General features: G+C 54.9%; 1 protein-coding gene across 6 annotated transcripts in view; it reads left to right on the top strand.

Moving 5' to 3' along the window:
- DTNB (dystrobrevin beta) overlaps nucleotides 1-19,753 on the top strand; it is a 93,205-nt gene that overhangs the window by 9,025 nt on the left and 64,427 nt on the right. For 3 of the 6 annotated variants that reach the window (XR_011854372.1, XM_072143942.1, XM_072143941.1), the window contains exons 2-8: nucleotides 3,427-3,494; nucleotides 3,568-3,648; nucleotides 7,145-7,358; nucleotides 7,437-7,522; nucleotides 9,972-10,126; nucleotides 13,868-13,973; nucleotides 14,051-14,217. Coding sequence is in view for 5 of the 6 variants with exons in the window: in XM_072143942.1 (XP_072000043.1) it covers nucleotides 3,428-3,494; nucleotides 3,568-3,648; nucleotides 7,145-7,358; nucleotides 7,437-7,522; nucleotides 9,972-10,126; nucleotides 13,868-13,973; nucleotides 14,051-14,217 (876 nt within the window). In the remaining variant the exon portion in view is untranslated. Of the gene's footprint in view, nucleotides 1-3,426; nucleotides 3,495-3,567; nucleotides 3,649-7,144; nucleotides 7,359-7,436; nucleotides 7,523-8,250; nucleotides 8,292-9,971; nucleotides 10,127-13,867; nucleotides 13,974-14,050; nucleotides 14,218-19,753 lie in introns of those variants that run through there. The other 3 variants (XM_072143943.1, XM_072143944.1, XM_072143945.1) reach the window with 3 other exon arrangements.

The following is a 19,753-nucleotide window of genomic DNA, read 5'->3' as shown; positions in this document are numbered from 1 at the left end:
CAGTATTATAGTAGTTATATTCCTGTACATAGGGGGCAGTATTATAGTAGTTATAGTCTTGTACATAGGGGCGGTATTATAGTAGTTATATCCCTGTACATAGGGGGCAGTATTATAGTAGTTATATCCCTGTACATAGGGGGCCTTGGTCCCCTTGTACATAGGGGGCAGTATGATAGTAGTTATAGTCTTGTACATAGGGGCGGTATTATAGTAGTTATATCCCTGTACATAGGGGGCAGTATTATAGTAGTTATATCCCTGTACATAGGGGGCAGTATTATAGTAGTTATATTCCTGTACATAGGGGGCAGTATTATAGTAGTTATATTCTTGTACATAGGGGGCAGTATTATAGTAGTTATATTCCTGTACATAGAGGGCAGTATTATAGTAGTTATATTCCTGTACATAGGGGGCAGTATGATAGTAGTTATATTCCTGTACATAGGGGGCAGTATTATAGTAGTTATATTCTTGTACATAGGGGGCAGTATTATAGTAGATATATCCCTGTACATAGGGGCGGTATTATAGTAGTTATATTCTTGTACATAGGGGGCAGTATTATAGTAGTTATATTCTTGTACATAGGGGGCAGTATTATAGTAGTTATATTCCTGTACATAGGGAGCAGTATTATAGTAGTTATATTCTTGTACATAGGGGGCAGTATTATAGTAGTTATATTCTTGTACATAGAGGGCAGTATTATAGTAGTTATATTCTTGTACATAGGGGGCAGTATTATAGTAGTTATATTCTTGTACATAGGGGGCAGTATTATAGTAGTTATATTCCTGTACATAGGAGGCAGTATTATAGTAGTTATATCCCTGTACATAGGGGGCAGTATTATAGTAGTTATATTCCTGTACATAGGGGGCAGTATTATAGTAGTTATATTCTTGTACATAGGGGCAGTATTATAGTAGTTATATTCCTGTACATAGGGGGCAGTATTATAGTAGTTATATTCTTGTACATAGGGGGCAGTATTATAGTAGTTATATTCCTGTACATAGGGGGCAGTATTATAGTAGTTATATTCTTGTACATAGGGGGCAGTATTATAGTAGTTATATTCCTGTACATAGGGGGCAGTATTATAGTAGTTATATCCCTGTACATAGGGGGCAGTATTATAGTAGTTATATTCTTGCACATAGGGGGCAGTATTATAGTAGTTATATTCCTGTACATAGGGGGCAGTATTATAGTAGTTATATTCCTGTACATAGGGGGCAGTATTATAGTAGTTATATTCTTGTACATAGGGGGCAGTATTATAGTAGTTATATTCCTGTACATAGGGGGCAGTATTATAGTAGTTATATTCCTGTACATAGGGGGCAGTATTATAGTAGTTATATTCTTGTACATAGGGGGCAGTATTATAGTAGTTATATTCTTGTACATAGGGGGGCAGTATTATAGTAGTTATATTCTTGTACATAGGGGGCAGTATTATAGTAGTTATATTCCTGTACATAGGGGGCAGTATTATAGTGGTTATATTCCTGTACATAGGGGGCAGTATTATAGTAGTTATATTCTTGTACATAGGGGGCAGTATTATAGTAGTTATATTCCTGTACATAGGGGGCAGTATTATAGTAGTTATATTCCTGTACATAGGGGGCAGTATTATAGTAGTTATATTCCTGTACATAGGGGGCAGTATTATAGTAGTTATATTCTTGTACATAGGGGGCAGTATTATAGTAGTTATATTCCTGTACATAGGGGGCAGTATTATAGTAGTTATATTCCTGTACATAGGGGGCAGTATTATAGTAGTTATATTCTTGTACATAGGGGGCAGTATTATAGTAGTTATATTCCTGTACATAGGGGGCAGTATTATAGTAGTTATATTCTTGTACATAGGGGGCAGTATTATAGTAGTTATATTCCTGTACATAGGGGGCAGTATTATAGTAGTTATATTCCTGTACATAGGGGGCAGTATTATAGTAGTTATATTCCTGTACATAGGGGGCAGTATTATAGTAGTTATATTCTTGTACAGGCGGTCCCCTACTTAAGGACACCCGACTTACAGACAACCCATAGTTACAGACGGACCCCTGTGCCCACTGTGATCTCTGGTGAAGCTCTCTGGATGCTTTAAAATAGTCCCAGATTGCAATAATCAGCTTAAAATTGTCTGCAATGAAGCTTTATTGATAATTCTTCGTCCTATTACAGCAAAAAATTTTTAAACTCCAATTGTCACTGGGGCAAAAAAAAAAAATTGTCGGGAACTACAATGATAAAATATACAGTTTCGACTTACATACAAATTCAACTTAAGAACAAACCTACAGTCCCTATCTTGTATGTAACCCGGGGACTGCCTGTACATAGGGGGCAGTATTATAGTAGTTATATTCCTGTACTTAGAGGGCAGTATTATAGTAGTTATATTCCTGTACATAGGGGGCAGTATTATAGTAGTTATATTCCTGTACATAGGGGGCAGTATTATAGTAGTTATATTCCTGTACATAGGGGGCAGTATTATAGTAGTTATATTCTTGTACATAGGGGGCAGTATTATAGTAGTTATATCCCTGTACATAGGGGGCAGTATTATAGTAGTTACCTGGTGTCCTGTGCTGTCAGGAGGAGGTGTGTGGCCTCTCTCTTATCACTATACACTCACCAGTGGAAAGAACAATATGTGCGGCTTCCAGTTTCCATGACACATTTCTCCCAGTGGTTGTGATACTATTCCGGCTCTTTACTGGGGTAGTCCTAGGGGCCATTCACAGGGGCCTATGCAGTTCCTTTACACTGATCTGACCTTATAGTGTGTGTGGCTCCCCCTGTCCTGTGTAGCGCGGGCTCTGTGGCGCCCCCTGTCCTGTGTAGCGCGGGCTCTGCGGCGCCCCCTGTCCTGTGTAGCGCGGGCTCTGCGGCGCCCCCTGTCCTGTGTAGCGCGGGCTCTGCGGCGCCCCCTGTCCTGTGTAGCGCGGGCTCTGCGGCGCCCCCTGTCCTGTGTAGCCCGGGCTCTGCGGCGCCCCCTGTCCTGTGTAGCCCGGGCTCTGCTGCGCCCCCTGTCCAGTGTCGTGCGGGCTCTGTGGCGCCCCCTGTCCTGTGTAGCGCGGGCTCTGCGGCGCCCCCTGTCCTGTGTAGCGCGGGCTCTGCGGCGCCCCCTGTCCTGTGTAGCGCAGGCTCTGTGGCGCCCCCTGTCCTGTGTAGCCCGGGCTCTGCTACGCCCCCTGTCCCGTGTCATGCGGGCTCTGTGGCGCCCCCTGTCCCGTGTAGCGCGGGCTCTGCGGCGCCCCCTGTCCTGTGTAGCGCGGGCTCTGCGGCGCCCCCTGTCCTGTGTAGCTCGGGCTCTGCGGCGCCCCCTGTCCTGTGTAGCGCGGGCTCTGCGGCGCCCCCTGTCCTGTATAAAGAGTCTCTGTTGCTCCGCAGGATGATTGAGGAGAGCGGGAGGAAGCGGAGGACGATGGCGGAGAAGCGTCAGCTCTTCATGGAGATGAGTAAGTGCAGCACCTTGCCTCACCCCAGGGGGCGCTATACCTGGCAGGGTCTGATACCCCTTCTCTCCTCTAGGGGCGCAGAACTTCGATGTGATCCGGCTCTCCACCTACCGCACCGCCTGCAAGCTGCGCTTCATCCAGAAGAGGTGTAACCGTGAGTAACCAGCAGCCAATCACAGCTGGGGGTCTGCCACCATGGGGGGGGGAGGTTTATCAGAAGTGATTGGGGGCTGAACTGCTCTAGTGTCCCAACGGGAACCAATCAGAGCTCAGCTTTCATTTTCCCACAGCCGTTTATAAAATTACAGCCGCGCTCTGATTGGTTTCCATGGGTTTTACCTCAGACACTTCTGATAAATCTCTCCCCATGTATCTACTACACTGATACATTGTAACACAGGCCCCACTGATACATTGTAACACAGGCCCCACTGATACATTGTAACACAGGCCCCACTGATACATTGTAACACAGGCCCCACTGATACATTGTAACACAGGCCCCACCGATACATTGTAACACAGGCCCCACTGATACATTGTAACACAGGCCCCACTGATACATTGTAAAACAGGCCCCACTGATACATTGTAACACAGGCCCCACTGATACATTGTAACACAGGCCCCACTGATACATTGTAACACAGGGCAAGGGGGGGGGGACTGGTCTGGATACAAATGTAGCACAGCTCCTTGGTTTCTGTCTCACACGCGCTGTCTTGCTGCCTCTCTCTGTCTCACGCGCGCTCTCTTGCTGCCTCTCTCTCTGTCTCACGCGCGCTCTCTTGCTGTCTCTCTCTCTGTCTCATGCGCGCTCTCTTGCTGCCTCTCTCTCTGTCTCACGCGCGCTCTCTTGCTGTCTCTCTCTCTGTCTCACGCGCGCTCTCTTGCTGTCTCTCTCTCTGTCTCACGCGCGCTCTCTTGCTGTCTCTCTCTCTCTCACGCGCGCTCTCTTGCTGTCTCTCTCTCTGTCTCACGCGCGCTCTCTTGCTGTCTCTCTCTCTGTCTCACGCGCGCTCTCTTGCTGTCTCTCTCTCTGTCTCACGCGCTCTCTCTTGCTGTCTCTCTCTGTCTCACGCGCTCTCTCTTGCTGTCTCTCTCTCTGTCTCACGCGCGCTCTCTTGCTGTCTCTCTCTGTCTCACGCGCGCTCTCTTTCTGTCTCTCTCTGTCTCACGCGCGCTCTCTTGCTGTCTCTCTCTCTGTCTCACGCGCGCTCTCTTGCTGTCTCTCTCTGTCTCACGCGCGCTCTCTTGCTGTCTCTCTCTGTCTCACGCGCGCTCTCTTGCTGCCTCTCTCTCTGTCTCACGCGCGCTCTCTTGCTGCCTCTCTCTCTGTCTCACGCGCGCTCTCTTGCTGCCTCTCTCTCTGTCTCACGCGCGCTCCCTTGCTGTCTCTCTCTCTGTCTCACGCGCGCTCTCTTGCTGTCTCTCTCTCTGTCTCACGCGCGCTCTCTTGCTGCCTCTCTCTCTGTCTCACGCGCGCTCCCTTGCTGTCTCTCTCTCTGTCTCACGCGCGCTCTCTTGCTGTCTCTCTCTCTGTCTCACGCGCGCTCTCTTGCTGTCTCTCTCTCTGTCTCACGCGCGCACTCTTGCTGTCTCTCTCTCTGCCTCACGCGCGCTCTCTTGCTGTCTCTCTCTGTCTCACGCGCGCTCTCTTGCTGTCTCTCTCTCTCTGTCTCACGCGCGCTCTCTTGCTGTCTCTCTCTATGTCTCACGCGCGCTCTCTTGCTGTCTCTCTCTCTGTCTCACGCGCGCTCTCTTGCTGCCTCTCTCTCTGTCTCACGCGCGCTCTCTTGCTGTCTCTCTCTCTGTCTCATGCGCGCTCTCTTGCTGCCTCTCTCTCTGTCTCACGCGCGCTCTCTTGCTGTCTCTCTCTCTGTCTCACGCGCGCTCTCTTGCTGTCTCTCTCTCTCTGTCTCACGCGCGCTCTCTTGCTGTCTCTCTCTCTGTCTCACGCGCGCTCTCTTGCTGTCTCTCTCTCTGTCTCACGCGCGCTCTCTTGCTGTCTCTCTCTCTCTGTCTCACGCGCGCTCTCTTGCTGTCTCTCTCTCTCTGTCTCACGCGCGCTCTCTTGCTGTCTCTCTCTCTGTCTCACGCGCGCTCTCTTGCTGTCTCTCTCTCTGTCTCACGCGCGCTCTCTTGCTGTCTCTCTCTCTGTCTCACGCGCGCTCTCTTGCTGTCTCTCTCTCTGTCTCACGCGCGCTCTCTTGCTGTCTCTCTCTCTGTCTCACGCGCGCTCTCTTGCTGTCTCTCTCTCTGTCTCACGCGCGCTCTCTTGCTGTCTCTCTCTATGTCTCACGCGCGCTCTCTTGCTGTCTCTCTCTCTGTCTCACGCGCGCTCTCTTGCTGTCTCTCTCTCTGTCTCACGCGCGCTCTCTTGCTGTCTCTCTCTCTGTCTCACGCGCGCTCTCTTGCTGTCTCTCTCTCTGTCTCACGCGCGCTCTCTTGCTGTCTCTCTCTCTGTCTCACGCGCGCTCTCTTGCTGTCTCTCTCTCTGTCTCACGCGCGCTCTCTTGCTGTCTCTCTCTCTGTCTCACGCGCGCTCTCTTGCTGTCTCTCTCTCTCTCACGCGCGCTCTCTTGCTGTCTCTCTCTCTGTCTCACGCGCGCTCTCTTGCTGTCTCTCTCTCTGTCTCACGCGCGCTCTCTTGCTGTCTCTCTCTCTGTCTCACGCGCTCTCTCTTGCTGTCTCTCTCTGTCTCACGCGCTCTCTCTTGCTGTCTCTCTCTCTGTCTCACGCGCGCTCTCTTGCTGTCTCTCTCTGTCTCACGCGCGCTCTCTTTCTGTCTCTCTCTGTCTCACGCGCGCTCTCTTGCTGTCTCTCTCTCTGTCTCACGCGCGCTCTCTTGCTGTCTCTCTCTGTCTCACGCGCGCTCTCTTGCTGTCTCTCTCTGTCTCACGCGCGCTCTCTTGCTGCCTCTCTCTCTGTCTCACGCGCGCTCTCTTGCTGCCTCTCTCTCTGTCTCACGCGCGCTCCCTTGCTGTCTCTCTCTCTGTCTCACGCGCGCTCCCTTGCTGTCTCTCTCTCTGTCTCACGCGCGCTCCCTTGCTGTCTCTCTCTCTGTCTCACGCGCGCTCTCTTGCTGTCTCTCTCTCTGTCTCACGCGCGCTCTCTTGCTGCCTCTCTCTCTGTCTCACGCGCGCTCCCTTGCTGTCTCTCTCTCTGTCTCACGCGCGCTCCCTTGCTGTCTCTCTCTCTGTCTCACGCGCGCTCTCTTGCTGTCTCTCTCTCTGTCTCACGCGCGCTCTCTTGCTGTCTCTCTCTCTGTCTCACGCGCGCACTCTTGCTGTCTCTCTCTCTGCCTCACGCGCGCTCTCTTGCTGTCTCTCTCTGTCTCACGCGCGCTCTCTTGCTGTCTCTCTCTCTCTGTCTCACGCGCGCTCTCTTGCTGTCTCTCTCTATGTCTCACGCGCGCTCTCTTGCTGTCTCTCTCTCTGTCTCACGCGCGCTCTCTTGCTGTCTCTCTCTTGTTCTCACGCGCTCTCTTGGTGTCTTTCCCTCTGTCTCGTTCTCACGCTCTCTCATGCTGTCTGTCTCTTGGTCTCACGCGCTCTCTTGCTGTCTCTTGGTCTCTCTCTCGGTCTCACGCACTCTCTTGCTGTCTGACTGTCTCTCTTGTTCTCATGCGCTCTCTTGCTCTCTCGCAGTGCACCTGGTGGACATCTGGAACATGATTGAGGCGTTCCGGGATAACGGTCTGAACACTCTGGACCCCCTGGCGGAGATGAGCGTGTCTCGCCTGGAGACCATCATCTCCTCCATCTACTTCCAGCTGAACAAGCGTCTCCCGTCCTCGCACCAGATCGGCGTCGATCACTCCATCAGCCTCCTGCTCAACTTCATGATCGCAGCGTATGACAGGTCAGTCAGCGGGGGGCGCTGTCCTCTCCGGGCCGCCGCTCTGGCCGCTCTCGCTCACCGTCTGCCGCTCTCTTGCAGTGAAGGACACGGGAAGCTGACGGTTTTCTCGGTGAAGGCGATCCTGGCCACCCTGTGCGGGGGGAAGATCCTCGACAAGTTGCGATGTGAGTGCGGGGGGGTCCGATACACCGGGGCCCTCTAGTGGTACTGTACACGGTCCAACACCACAGCTGCATCCTGTGCTGTAGTCACCGCCAAAGCTGCAGCCACATACTAGTGTCTGAGAACCATTGCCACATATAGCAGAACTATTGGTGCAGCTCTGGTTGTGACTGGAGTTGGAGACCTGTAACAGATAAAGAATTGTGCCTGCAGCTCAGTCTAATAGAAGGAAAATGATAGAGAATTGTCATTGCAGCTTTGGCTGTGACTAGAGAAGACCTTTTATAGTAGAGATGTTAGTACAGCTCTGGCAATGACTGGAGTAGAACTGTAGTAGTACAGCTTTGTGTGCAGCTCTAGCAGTGAGTGGAGTGGATTTGTGATTGCAGCTCTGGCAGTGAGTGGATTTGTGATTGCAGCTCTGGCAGCGAGTGGAGCTCTGGCAGCGAGTGGAGCTGATTGGTGAGTGCAGCTCTGGCAGCGAGTGGAGTGGATTTGTGAGTGCAGCTCTGGCAGTGACTGCAGTAGAGGACAGGGTGTAGCTCCTGATCGATGCTCTCTATGTGATGTGGATGGTAGATGGCGGATTATGGGTGGAGCTGCAGCCCCAGTTATGTCCTGGCGGCTGTGGTCACCTCTCCCCGGGTCCAAGCCCATGCCCAGAACTGCTGGTACTTGTAGTTCGTCTCCTGTGTTGCTGCCTCTGACGTGGTCTTTTATCTCCCATTAGACTCCAGAGCGCCCTCTGCTGGACACGGTGCGGTCAGGTTGGTGCGTAGTGTCACTAATAACCTGTTACTAACATCACTGCCGCCCGCACATAACCCGCTAGTCTCCTCACCTAACCCTGACACACCGGGGGGGGGAGGGAGGGGCGGGGTAGAGACCACCAAACCTGGAGCCACAATAAGGTAAGTACTGGAATAGGTTGGAAAATTCCCATAATCCGGTGTAAATATTCCTGTAATTATGGACATTGGGATATGCTGGGTAAAAATGTCATAGTGGCAGGAGGCTGCCCATGAGAGACATACTGTAGACTGGACAGACCCATCCGGGGAGCGGTTTACTGTGATGTTCTCCATAAATCTACAGGGTGCGCTGCTGAGGTCCTAGCTTCAGGGCAGCAAGTGCTGGTTTAATAAGCTGCAGTTCCATTCTCGGGGAGGGCCCTTCTGCTACCGAGAAACTTTGGGGCTCCCAGCAGCTCTAGCTCCACATACTTCCTGTAAGGGGCATCATTGTGATGTCTAATCTTATACTGATCCTAAACTCAGAAGTTACTTGGCCAAAAATGGGATTTAGCACAGCTGGAGGGAGACTCTGACAACAATTCTAACGATACCTATATCATCCTGCTGGCTTCATCCTAGACCGAAATCCAGCCTCATATATCTATCAGCCCTACTTATAAAATCATCTCAAGCTTCTCCTTAAGTGGGCAGGCACTTCCTGGTTATGACATCAGCTAAGGGCACTGAGGCCAGAGCAGCTTCCCTCACTTCCTATAATGCTGAGCTCACAGATGGGTCTGTCATCTATGACACTCTTATGACTACTGTACACGCTGCCTGCTATGATGGATGTGTCAGCCAGACATCACTCTACCCTCATCCCCTGGGGAGTACAGAGAACGGAGGAGACAGAGCTCACACATAAATAGTCTTCATCCTTTGTATCAGACTGATCCCCCTTGACTATAACCTTGTCCCAGCCTATAGGGAAGTAGGTGGTGTGCAGGGAAGGCTTGTGGATGACAATAGATTTTTTATTAAACTTTTGAGCTACAGGGGGTAGGAGGAGGACTGTGTGTGGGTGACATGAGAGACGTACTGTAGACTGGACAGAGAAGACATGATGGAGCTGCTTCCTGTAACAAGCAGCGTGCAGCGCCCCAGCCCCTCACCCTGGAGTGCAGGGCAGAAGGGGCTGAGACCAGATGAAAGCGGAGGATGTGCAATAAGGTAATGAATGTATATCGGTAAAATGTTAATTCTCAGCTATACTTTAATTTACATTCCACTTCTCCGATCGCATCCAGAGCTGCACCGAAGGCATAACTCATTGTTGAACACCACTTTACAGCTCACATCTAGATACAATTAACCCAAAGTGTTATGTAACATCTTAGAGATTCTATACTGATCTTGTAGTGATCTACCTCAGGTCCTGTACTCCAGTCACATCCAGAGCAGCACACTTTTTAATTCTACACGATTTTAATCACCGTGTACTGGACTGGGCAATCCCCAACTGCTATTATATAAAAGAAAGACTGCTAGATATGAGGTGCAGCTTTAGCTGTGACTGGAGTAGGAGGAGGACCAGATGTGGATATTAGTGTGGTTGTTACTGATACCCGGTGACCAGGAGGTGTGTACTAACTGTATAGATGGTGGGGGGAGGCTGCCGATCGCCCCTGACCATGACTCTCGCACTTGTGTCCTGCAGATATCTTCTCCCAAGTGTCTGACTCCAGCGGCTTCATGGTCTACTCTAAGTTCGATCAGTTTCTGAGGGAGGTGCTAAAGCTTCCGACCACAGTGTTTGAGGGTCCGTCCTTTGGCTACACTGAGCACTCGGCACGGTCCTGCTTCCCCCCACAGGTGAGTACAAAAACCACGCGTGTAGGAGAGGAGGAGGTGGAGGACATCCCTGCCACGTGCAGGAGAGGAGGAGGAGGAGGACATCCCTGCCGTGTGCAGGAGAGGAGGAGGAGGAGGACATCCCTGCCGTGTGCAGGAGAGGAGGAGGAGGAGGAGGACATCCCTGCCGTGTGCAGGAGAGGAGGAGGAGGAGGACATCCCTGCCGTGTGCAGGAGAGGAGGAGGAGGAAGACATCCCTGCCGTGTGCAGGAGAGGAGGAGGAGGACATCCCTGCCGTGTGCAGGAGAGGAGGAGGAGGACATCCCTGCCGTGTGCAGGAGAGGAGGAGGAGGACGACATCCCTGCCGTGTGCAGGAGAGGAGGAGGAGGACATCCCTGCCATGTGCAGGAGAGGAGGAGGAGGACATCCCTGCCGTGTGCAGGAGAGGAGGAGCAGGACATCCCTGCCGTGTGCAGGAGAGGAGGAGGAGGACATCCCTGCCGTGTGCAGGAGAGGAGGAGCAGGACATCCCTGCCGTGTGCAGGAGAGGAGGAGGAGGACATCCCTGCCGTGTGCAGGAGAGGAGGAGGAGGACATCCCTGCCGTGTGCAGGAGAGGAGGAGGAGGACATCCCTGCCGTGTGCAGGAGAGGAGGAGGAGGACATCCCTGCCGTGTGCAGGAGAGGAGGAGGAGGACATCCCTGCCGTGTGCAGGAGAGGAGGAGGAGGACGTCCCTGCCATGTGCAGGAGAGGAGGAGGAGGACATCCCTGCCATGTACAGGAGAGGAGCAGGACATCCCTGCCGTGTGCAGGAGAGGAGGAGGAGGAGGACATCCCTGCCGCGTGCAGGAGAGGAGGAGGAGGAGGACATCCCTGCCGTGTGCAGGAGAGGAGGAGGAGGAGGACATCCCTGCCGTGTGCAGGAGAGGAGGAGGAGGACATCCCTGCCGTGTGCAGGAGAGGAGGAGGAGGACATCCCTGCCGTGTGCAGGAGAGGAGGAGGAGGACATCCCTGCCGTGTGCAGGAGAGGAGGAGGAGGACATCCCTGCCGTGTGCAGGAGAGGAGGAGGAGGACATCCCTGCCGTGTGCAGGAGAGGAGGAGGAGGACATCCCTGCCGTGTGCAGGAGAGGAGGAGGAGGAGGACATCCCTGCCGTGTGCAGGAGAGGAGGAGGAGGACATCCCTGCCGTGTGCAGGAGAGGAGGAGGAGGACGTCCCTGCCGTGTGCAGGAGAGGAGGAGGAGGACATCCCTGCCATGTACAGGAGAGGAGCAGGACATCCCTGCCGTGTGCAGGAGAGGAGGAGGAGGAGGACATCCCTGCCGCGTGCAGGAGAGGAGGAGGAGGACATCCCTGCCGCGTGCAGGAGAGGAGGAGGAGGACATCCCTGCCGTGTGCAGGAGAGGAGGAGGAGGACATCCCTGCCGTGTGCAGGAGAGGAGGAGGAGGACATCCCTGCCGTGTGCAGGAGAGGAGGAGGAGGACATCCCTGCCGTGTGCAGGAGAGGAGGAGGAGGACGACATCCCTGCCGTGTGCAGGAGAGGAGGAGGAGGACATCCCTGCTGTGTGCAGGAGAGGAGGAGGAGGAGGACATCCCTGCCGTGTGCAGGAGAGGAGGAGGAGGACGACATCCCTGCCGTGTGCAGGAGAGGAGGAGGAGGACGACATCCCTGCCGTGTGCAGGAGAGGAGGAGGAGGACGACATCCCTGCCGTGTGCAGGAGAGGAGGAGGAGGACATCCCTGCCGTGTGCAGGACAGGAGGAGGAGGACATCCCTGCCGTGTGCAGGAGAGGAGGAGCAGGACATCCCTGCCGTGTGCAGGAGAGGAGGAGGAGGAGGACATCCCTGCCGCGTGCAGGAGAGGAGGAGGAGGACATCCCTGCCGCGTGCAGGAGAGGAGGAGGAGGAGGACATCCCTGCCGCGTGCAGGAGAGGAGGAGGAGGAGGAGGACATCCCTGCCGTGTGCAGGAGAGGAGGAGGAGGACATCCCTGCCGTGTGCAGGAGAGGAGGAGGAGGACATCCCTGCCGTGTGCAGGAGAGGAGGAGGAGGACATCCCTGCCGTGTGCAGGAGAGGAGGAGGAGGACATCCCTGCCGTGTGCAGGAGAGGAGGAGGAGGACATCCCTGCCGTGTGCAGGAGAGGAGGAGGAGGACATCCCTGCCGTGTGCAGGAGAGGAGGAGGAGGACATCCCTGCCGTGTGCAGGAGAGGAGGAGGAGGACATCCCTGCCGTGTGCAGGAGAGGAGGAGGAGGACATCCCTGCCGTGTGCAGGAGAGGAGGAGGAGGACATCCCTGCCGTGTGCAGGAGAGGAGGAGGAGGACATCCCTGCCGTGTGCAGGAGAGGAGGAGGAGGAGGACATCCCTGCCGTGTGCAGGAGAGGAGGAGGAGGAGGACATCCCTGCCGTGTGCAGGAGAGGAGGAGGAGGAGGACATCCCTGCCGTGTGCAGGAGAGGAGGAGGAGGAGGACATCCCTGCCGTGTGCAGGAGAGGAGGAGGAGGAGGACATCCCTGCCGTGTGCAGGAGAGGAGGAGGAGGAGGACATCCCTGCCGTGTGCAGGAGAGGAGGAGGAGGAGGACATCCCTGCCGTGTGCAGGAGAGGAGGAGGAGGAGGACATCCCTGCCGTGTGCAGGAGAGGAGGAGGAGGAGGACATCCCTGCCGTGTGCAGGAGAGGAGGAGGAGGAGGACATCCCTGCCGTGTGCAGGAGAGGAGGAGGAGGAGGACATCCCTGCCGTGTGCAGGAGAGGAGGAGGAGGAGGACATCCCTGCCGTGTGCAGGAGAGGAGGAGGAGGAGGACATCCCTGCCGTGTGCAGGAGAGGAGGAGGAGGAGGACATCCCTGCCGTGTGCAGGAGAGGAGGAGGAGGAGGACATCCCTGCCATGTGCAGGAGAGGCGGACATCCCTGCCATGTACAGGAGAGGAGGACATCCCTGCTATACATGGCCTCCTTAGTGCAGTTGGGATTTAGCGCCCTCTGCTGACCAGCAGATAATATTACATTTTTTACCATCTTGAAGTGTTTTGAATGTCTCACATGTCCCTGCAGTGATATCGGGGGGGCCTGGCTGAGATATCGGGGGCCCGGGGCCTGGCTGAGATATCGGGGGCCCGGGGCCTGGCTGAGATATCGGGGGCCTGGCTGAGATATCGGGGGCCTGGCTGAGATATCGGGGGCCTGGCTGAGATATCGGGGGCCTGGCTGAGATATCGGGGGCCTGGCTGAGATATTGGGGGCCTGGCTGAGATATCGGGGGCCCGGGGCCTGGCTGAGATATCGGGGGCCCATTGACTCATTCCATCCGCAGCGGCTCAGGATGGAGGCATCACTGGCGATGGGCCCCTCTGATTTATACTCTCTGCAGTCGTCGGAGGAGATTTATCAAGCTGCCTAAGAGTAAGAATGTTCTTAGTTGCCCATGGCAACCAATCACAGCTCAGCTTTACAATATTGATGAGCACTGTTAAAATGAAAGCTGAGCTGTAATTGGTTGCTGTGAGCGCATTCTTACTCTTAGGCAGCTTGTTAAATCTCCCCCATAGAGTGCAGTGTGTGACATCGGGGCAGTGACATCGCTCTTATGGCTGTCGGGCCTCTCTCTGATGAGCAGCAGTTTTGCTACAGTGTATGAGTAGAGATAAATGTTATGACTGGGTGCAGGGGGAGCTCAGTTATTCCGGGGTGTCAGGGCTGTGTCTCACATTGTGACCTCCGAGGATCTGATCTGATGACCTTGTGTCCTGCAGAAGAAGATCACCCTGAACATGTTCCTGGACACCATCATGGCGGACCCCCCTCCTCAGTGCCTCGTCTGGTTACCTCTAATGCATCGTCTGGCCCATGTAGAAAATGGTGAGTGCTGACGATGCTCTGTGCTGCTGTCACGTCCTCCTCCTGGCACATTGTAACGGCTCCTCTCTCCCCTGCAGTCTTCCACCCTGTAGAGTGCTCCTTCTGCCGCTGTGAGAGTATGATGGGTTTCCGCTACCGCTGCCAGCAGTGCCACAATTACCAGCTGTGCCAGAACTGCTTCTGGAGGGGCCACGCCAACGGCCCGCACAGCAACCAGCACCAGATGAAGGAGCACTCCTCCTGGGTGAGTAGTGGGCACCCCGCAGGGTCACACACTGCTGCCGGACACATAGGAACAAATCTGCAGCTGTACAGGAGGTGCACAGAGCCATCTCCTCCTTGTCCTGCATTTCCCATACCATAAGTATACAGTTAGGGAGGCCGCGAGCTTCTCTATTATAACTGGGTGACATGAATGTGACTGATTATCAGGTATCTGTGCCTCCCCTGTGCAGGATCTGTGTGGTACAGTCCATCATACAGGAAGATCTGACGTGTCAAATGTGCCACATAAATCTCCATGAACTCCACTACTTAAAGGGAGTCCTGCTCCAGGGCATCGGGGGAGTTTTGTTGAGCCCCCACCCCAGGCCTGTCCACTACAAACTCCCGGAGGCAGAGTGTAATATATTCTGACCTGCAGAATAAAAGGGATGTGTCATGTGGACTGAACAATACAAGCCTGACAAATGTGTGTCCTGACACCTCTCTATCATAGCCAGCAGTGGTCAGGGGTCAGCGTGGGCGCTCTGACCTCTCTGTGACTACACCCCCCATACACAGCGAGCTGCCATGTCCTGTGTGTCCTGACACCTCTCTATCATAGCCAGCAGTGATCAGGGGTCAGCATGGGCACTCTGACCCCCCTGTGACTACACCCCCCATACACAGCGAGCTGCCATGTCCTGTGTGTCCTGACACCTTTCTATCATAGCCAGCAGTGGTCAGGGGTCAGCGTGGGCGCTCTGACCTCTCTGTGACTACACCCCCCATACACAGCGAGCTGCCATGTCCTGTGTGTCCTGACACCTTTCTATCATAGCCAGCAGTGGTCAGGGGTCAGCATGGGCGCTCTGACCTCTCTGTGACTACACCCCCCATACACAGCGAGCTGCCATGTCCTGTGTGTAATGACACCTTTCTATCATAGCCAGCAGTGGTCAGGGGTCAGCATGGGCGCTCTGACCCCCCTGTGACTACACCCCCCATACACAGCGAGCTGCCATGTCCTGTGTGTCCTGACACCTTTCTATCATAGCCAGCAGTGGTCAGGGGTCAGCGTGGGCGCTCTGACCTCTCTGTGACTACACCCCCCCATACACAGCGAGCTGCCATGTCCTGTGTGTCCTGACACCTTTCTATCATAGCCAGCAGTGGTCAGGGGTCAGCATGGGCGCTCTGACCCCTCTGTGACTACACCCCCCATACACAGCGAGCTGCCATGTCCTGTGTGTCCTGACACCTTTCTATCATAGCCAGCAGTGGTCAGGGGTCAGCATGGGCGCTCTGACCCCTCTGTGACTACACCCCCCATACACAGCGAGCTGCCATGTCCTGTGTGTCCTGACACCTTTCTATCATAGCCAGCAGTGGTCAGGGGTCAGCATGGGCGCTCTGACCCCTCTGTGACTACACCCCCCATACACAGCGAGCTGCCATGTCCTGTGTGTCCTGACACCTTTCTACAATAGCCAGCAGTGGTCAGGGGTCAGCATGGGCGCTCTGACCCCTCTGTGACTACACCCCCCATACACAGCGAGCTGCCATGTCCTGTGTGTCCTGACACCTTTCTATCATAGCCAGCAGTGGTCAGGGGTCAGCATGGGCGCTCTGACTCCTCTGTGACTACACCCCCAATACACAGCGAGCTGCCATGTCCTGTGTGTCCTGATACCTTTCTATCATAGCCAGCAGTGGTCAGGGGTCAGCATGGGCGCTCTAACCCCTCTGTGACTACACCCCCCATACACAGCGAGCTGCCATGTCCTGTGTCCTGACACCTTTCTATCATAGCCAGCAGTGGTCAGGGGTCAGCATGGGCGCTCTGACCTCTCTGTGACTACACCCCCCATACACAGCGAGCTGCCATGTCCTGTGTGTCCTGACACCTTTCTATCATAGCCAGCAGTGGTCAGGGGTCAGCATGGACGCTCTGACCTCTCTGTGACTACACCCCCCATACACAGCGAGCTGCCATGTCCTGTGTCCTGACACCTTTCTATTATAGCCAGCAGTGGTCAGGGGTCAGCATGGGCGCTCTGACCTCTCTGTGACTACACCCCCCATACACAGCGAGCTGCCATGTCCTGTGTGTCCTGACACCTTTCTATCATAGCCAGCAGTGGTCAGGGGTCAGCATGGGCGCTCTCACCTCTCTGTGACTACACCCCCCATACACAGCGAGCTGCCATGTCCTGTGTGTCCTGACACTTTTCTATCATAGCCAGCAGTGGTCAGGGGTCAGCATGGGTGCTCTGACCCCTCTGTGACTACACCTCCCATACACAGCGAGCTGCCATGTCCTGTCTGTCCTGACACCTTTCTATCATAGCCAGCAGTGGTCAGCATGGGCGCTCTGACCCCTCTGTGACTACACCCCTCATACACAGCGTGCTGCCATGTCCTGTGTATCCTGACACCTTTCTACAATAGCCAGCAGTGGTCAGGGGTCAGCATGGGCGCTCTCACCTCTCTGTGACTACACCCCCCATACACAGCGAGCTGCCATGTCCTGTGTGTCCTGACACCTTTCTACAATAGCCAGCAGTGGTCAGGGGTCAGCATGGGCGCTCTGACCCCCCTGTGACTACACCCCCATACACAGCGAGCTGCCATGTCCTGTGTGTCCTGACACCTTTCTATCATAGCCAGCAGTGGTCAGGGGTCAGCATGGGCGCTCTGACCCCTCTGTGACTACACCCCCCATACACAGCGAGCTGCCATGTCCTGTGTGTCCTGACACCTTTCTACAATAGCCAGCAGTGGTCAGGGGTCAGCATGGGCGCACTGACCCCTCTGTGACTACACCCCCCATACACAGCGAGCTGCCATGTCAGGTGTGTCCTGACACCTTTCTATCATAGCCAGCAGTGGTCAGGGGTCAGCATGGGCTCTCTGACCCCTCTGTGACTACACCCTCCATACACAGGGAGCTGCCATGTCCTGTGTGTCCTGACACCTTTCTATCATAGCCAGCAGTGGTCAGGGGTCAGCATGGGCGCTCTGACCCCTCTGTGACTACACCCCCCATACACAGCGAGCTGCCATGTCCTGTGTCCTGACACCTTTCTATCATAGCCAGCAGTGGTCAGGGGTCAGCATGGGCGCTCTGACCCCTCTGTGACTACACCCCCCATACACAGCGAGCTGCCATGTCCTGTGTCCTGACACCTTTCTATCATAGCCAGCAGTGGTCAGGGGTCAGCATGGGTGCCCTGACCCCTCTGTGACTACACCCCCCATACACAGCGAGCTGCCATGTCCTGTGTGTCCTGACACCTTTCTATCATAGCCAGCAGAGGTCAGGGGTCAGCATGGGTGCTCTGACCCCTCTGTGACTACACCCCCCATACACAGCGAGCTGCCATGTCCTGTGTGTCCTGACACCTGTCTATCATAGCCAGCAGTGGTCAGGGGTCAGCATGGGCTCTCTGACCCCTCTGTGACTACACCCCCCATACACAGCGAGCTGCCATGTCCTGTGTCCTGACACCTTTCTATCATAGCCAGCAGTGGTCAGGGGTCAGCATGGGTGCTCTGACCCCTCTGCGACTACACCCCCCATACACCGCGAGCTGCCATGTCCTGTGTGTCCTGACACCTTTCTATCATAGCCAGCATTGCTCAGGGGTCAGCATGGGCGCTCTGACCCCTCTGTGACTACACCCCCCATACACAGCGAGCTGCCATGTCCTGTGTGTCCTGACACCTTTCTATCATAGCCAGCAGTGGTCAGGGGTCAGCATGGGCGCTCTGACCCCTCTGTGACTACACCCCCCATACACAGCGAGCTGCCATGTCCTGTGTGTCCTGACACCTTTCTATCATAGCCAGCAGTGATCAGGGGTCAGCATGGGTGCTCTGACCTCTCTGTGACTACACCCCCCATACACAGGGAGCTGCCATGTCCTGTGTGTCCTGACACCTTTCTATCATAGCCAGCAGTGGTCAGGGGTCAGCATGGGCGCTCTGACCCCTCTGTGACTACACCCCCCATACACAGCGAGCTGCCATGTCCTGTGTGTCCTGACACCTTTCTATCATAGCCAGCAGTGGTCAGGGGTCAGCATGGGCGCTCTGACCCCTCTGTGACTACACCCCCCATACACAGCGAGCTGCCATGTCCTGTGTGTCCTGACACCTTTCTACAATAGCCAGCAGTGGTCAGGGGTCAGCATGGGCGCTCTGACCCCTCTGTGACTACACCCCCCATACACAGCGAGCTGCCATGTCCTGTGTGTCCTGACACCTTTCTATCATAGCCAGCAGTGGTCAGGGGTCAGCATGGGCGCTCTGACTCCTCTGTGACTACACCCCCAATACACAGCGAGCTGCCATGTCCTGTGTGTCCTGATACCTTTCTATCATAGCCAGCAGTGGTCAGGGGTCAGCATGGGCGCTCTAACCCCTCTGTGACTACACCCCCCATACACAGCGAGCTGCCATGTCCTGTGTCCTGACACCTTTCTATCATAGCCAGCAGTGGTCAGGGGTCAGCATGGGCGCTCTGACCTCTCTGTGACTACACCCCCCATACACAGCGAGCTGCCATGTCCTGTGTGTCCTGACACCTTTCTATCATAGCCAGCAGTGGTCAGGGGTCAGCATGGACGCTCTGACCTCTCTGTGACTACACCCCCCATACACAGCGAGCTGCCATGTCCTGTGTCCTGACACCTTTCTATTATAGCCAGCAGTGGTCAGGGGTCAGCATGGGCGCTCTGACCTCTCTGTGACTACACCCCCCATACACAGCGAGCTGCCATGTCCTGTGTGTCCTGACACCTTTCTATCATAGCCAGCAGTGGTCAGGGGTCAGCATGGGCGCTCTCACCTCTCTGTGACTACACCCCCCATACACAGCGAGCTGCCATGTCCTGTGTGTCCTGACACTTTTCTATCATAGCCAGCAGTGGTCAGGGGTCAGCATGGGTGCTCTGACCCCTCTGTGACTACACCTCCCATACACAGCGAGCTGCCATGTCCTGTCTGTCCTGACACCTTTCTATCATAGCCAGCAGTGGTCAGCATGGGCGCTCTGACCCCTCTGTGACTACACCCCTCATACACAGCGTGCTGCCATGTCCTGTGTATCCTGACACCTTTCTACAATAGCCAGCAGTGGTCAGGGGTCAGCATGGGCGCTCTCACCTCTCTGTGACTACACCCCCCATACACAGCGAGCTGCCATGTCCTGTGTGTCCTGACACCTTTCTACAATAGCCAGCAGTGGTCAGGGGTCAGCATGGGCGCTCTGACCCCCCTGTGACTACACCCCCATACACAGCGAGCTGCCATGTCCTGTGTGTCCTGACACCTTTCTATCATAGCCAGCAGTGGTCAGGGGTCAGCATGGGCGCTCTGACCCCTCTGTGACTACACCCCCCATACACAGCGAGCTGCCATGTCCTGTGTGTCCTGACACCTTTCTACAATAGCCAGCAGTGGTCAGGGGTCAGCATGGGCGCACTGACCCCTCTGTGACTACACCCCCCATACACAGCGAGCTGCCATGTCAGGTGTGTCCTGACACCTTTCTATCATAGCCAGCAGTGGTCAGG

This window comes from Engystomops pustulosus, chromosome 3, assembly GCF_040894005.1.
Source record: "Engystomops pustulosus chromosome 3, aEngPut4.maternal, whole genome shotgun sequence".
Classification (NCBI taxonomy): domain Eukaryota; kingdom Metazoa; phylum Chordata; class Amphibia; order Anura; family Leptodactylidae; genus Engystomops; species Engystomops pustulosus.
Note: the sequence above shows the minus strand (reverse complement) of the source record. Positions and strands in the feature narration are given on the sequence as shown.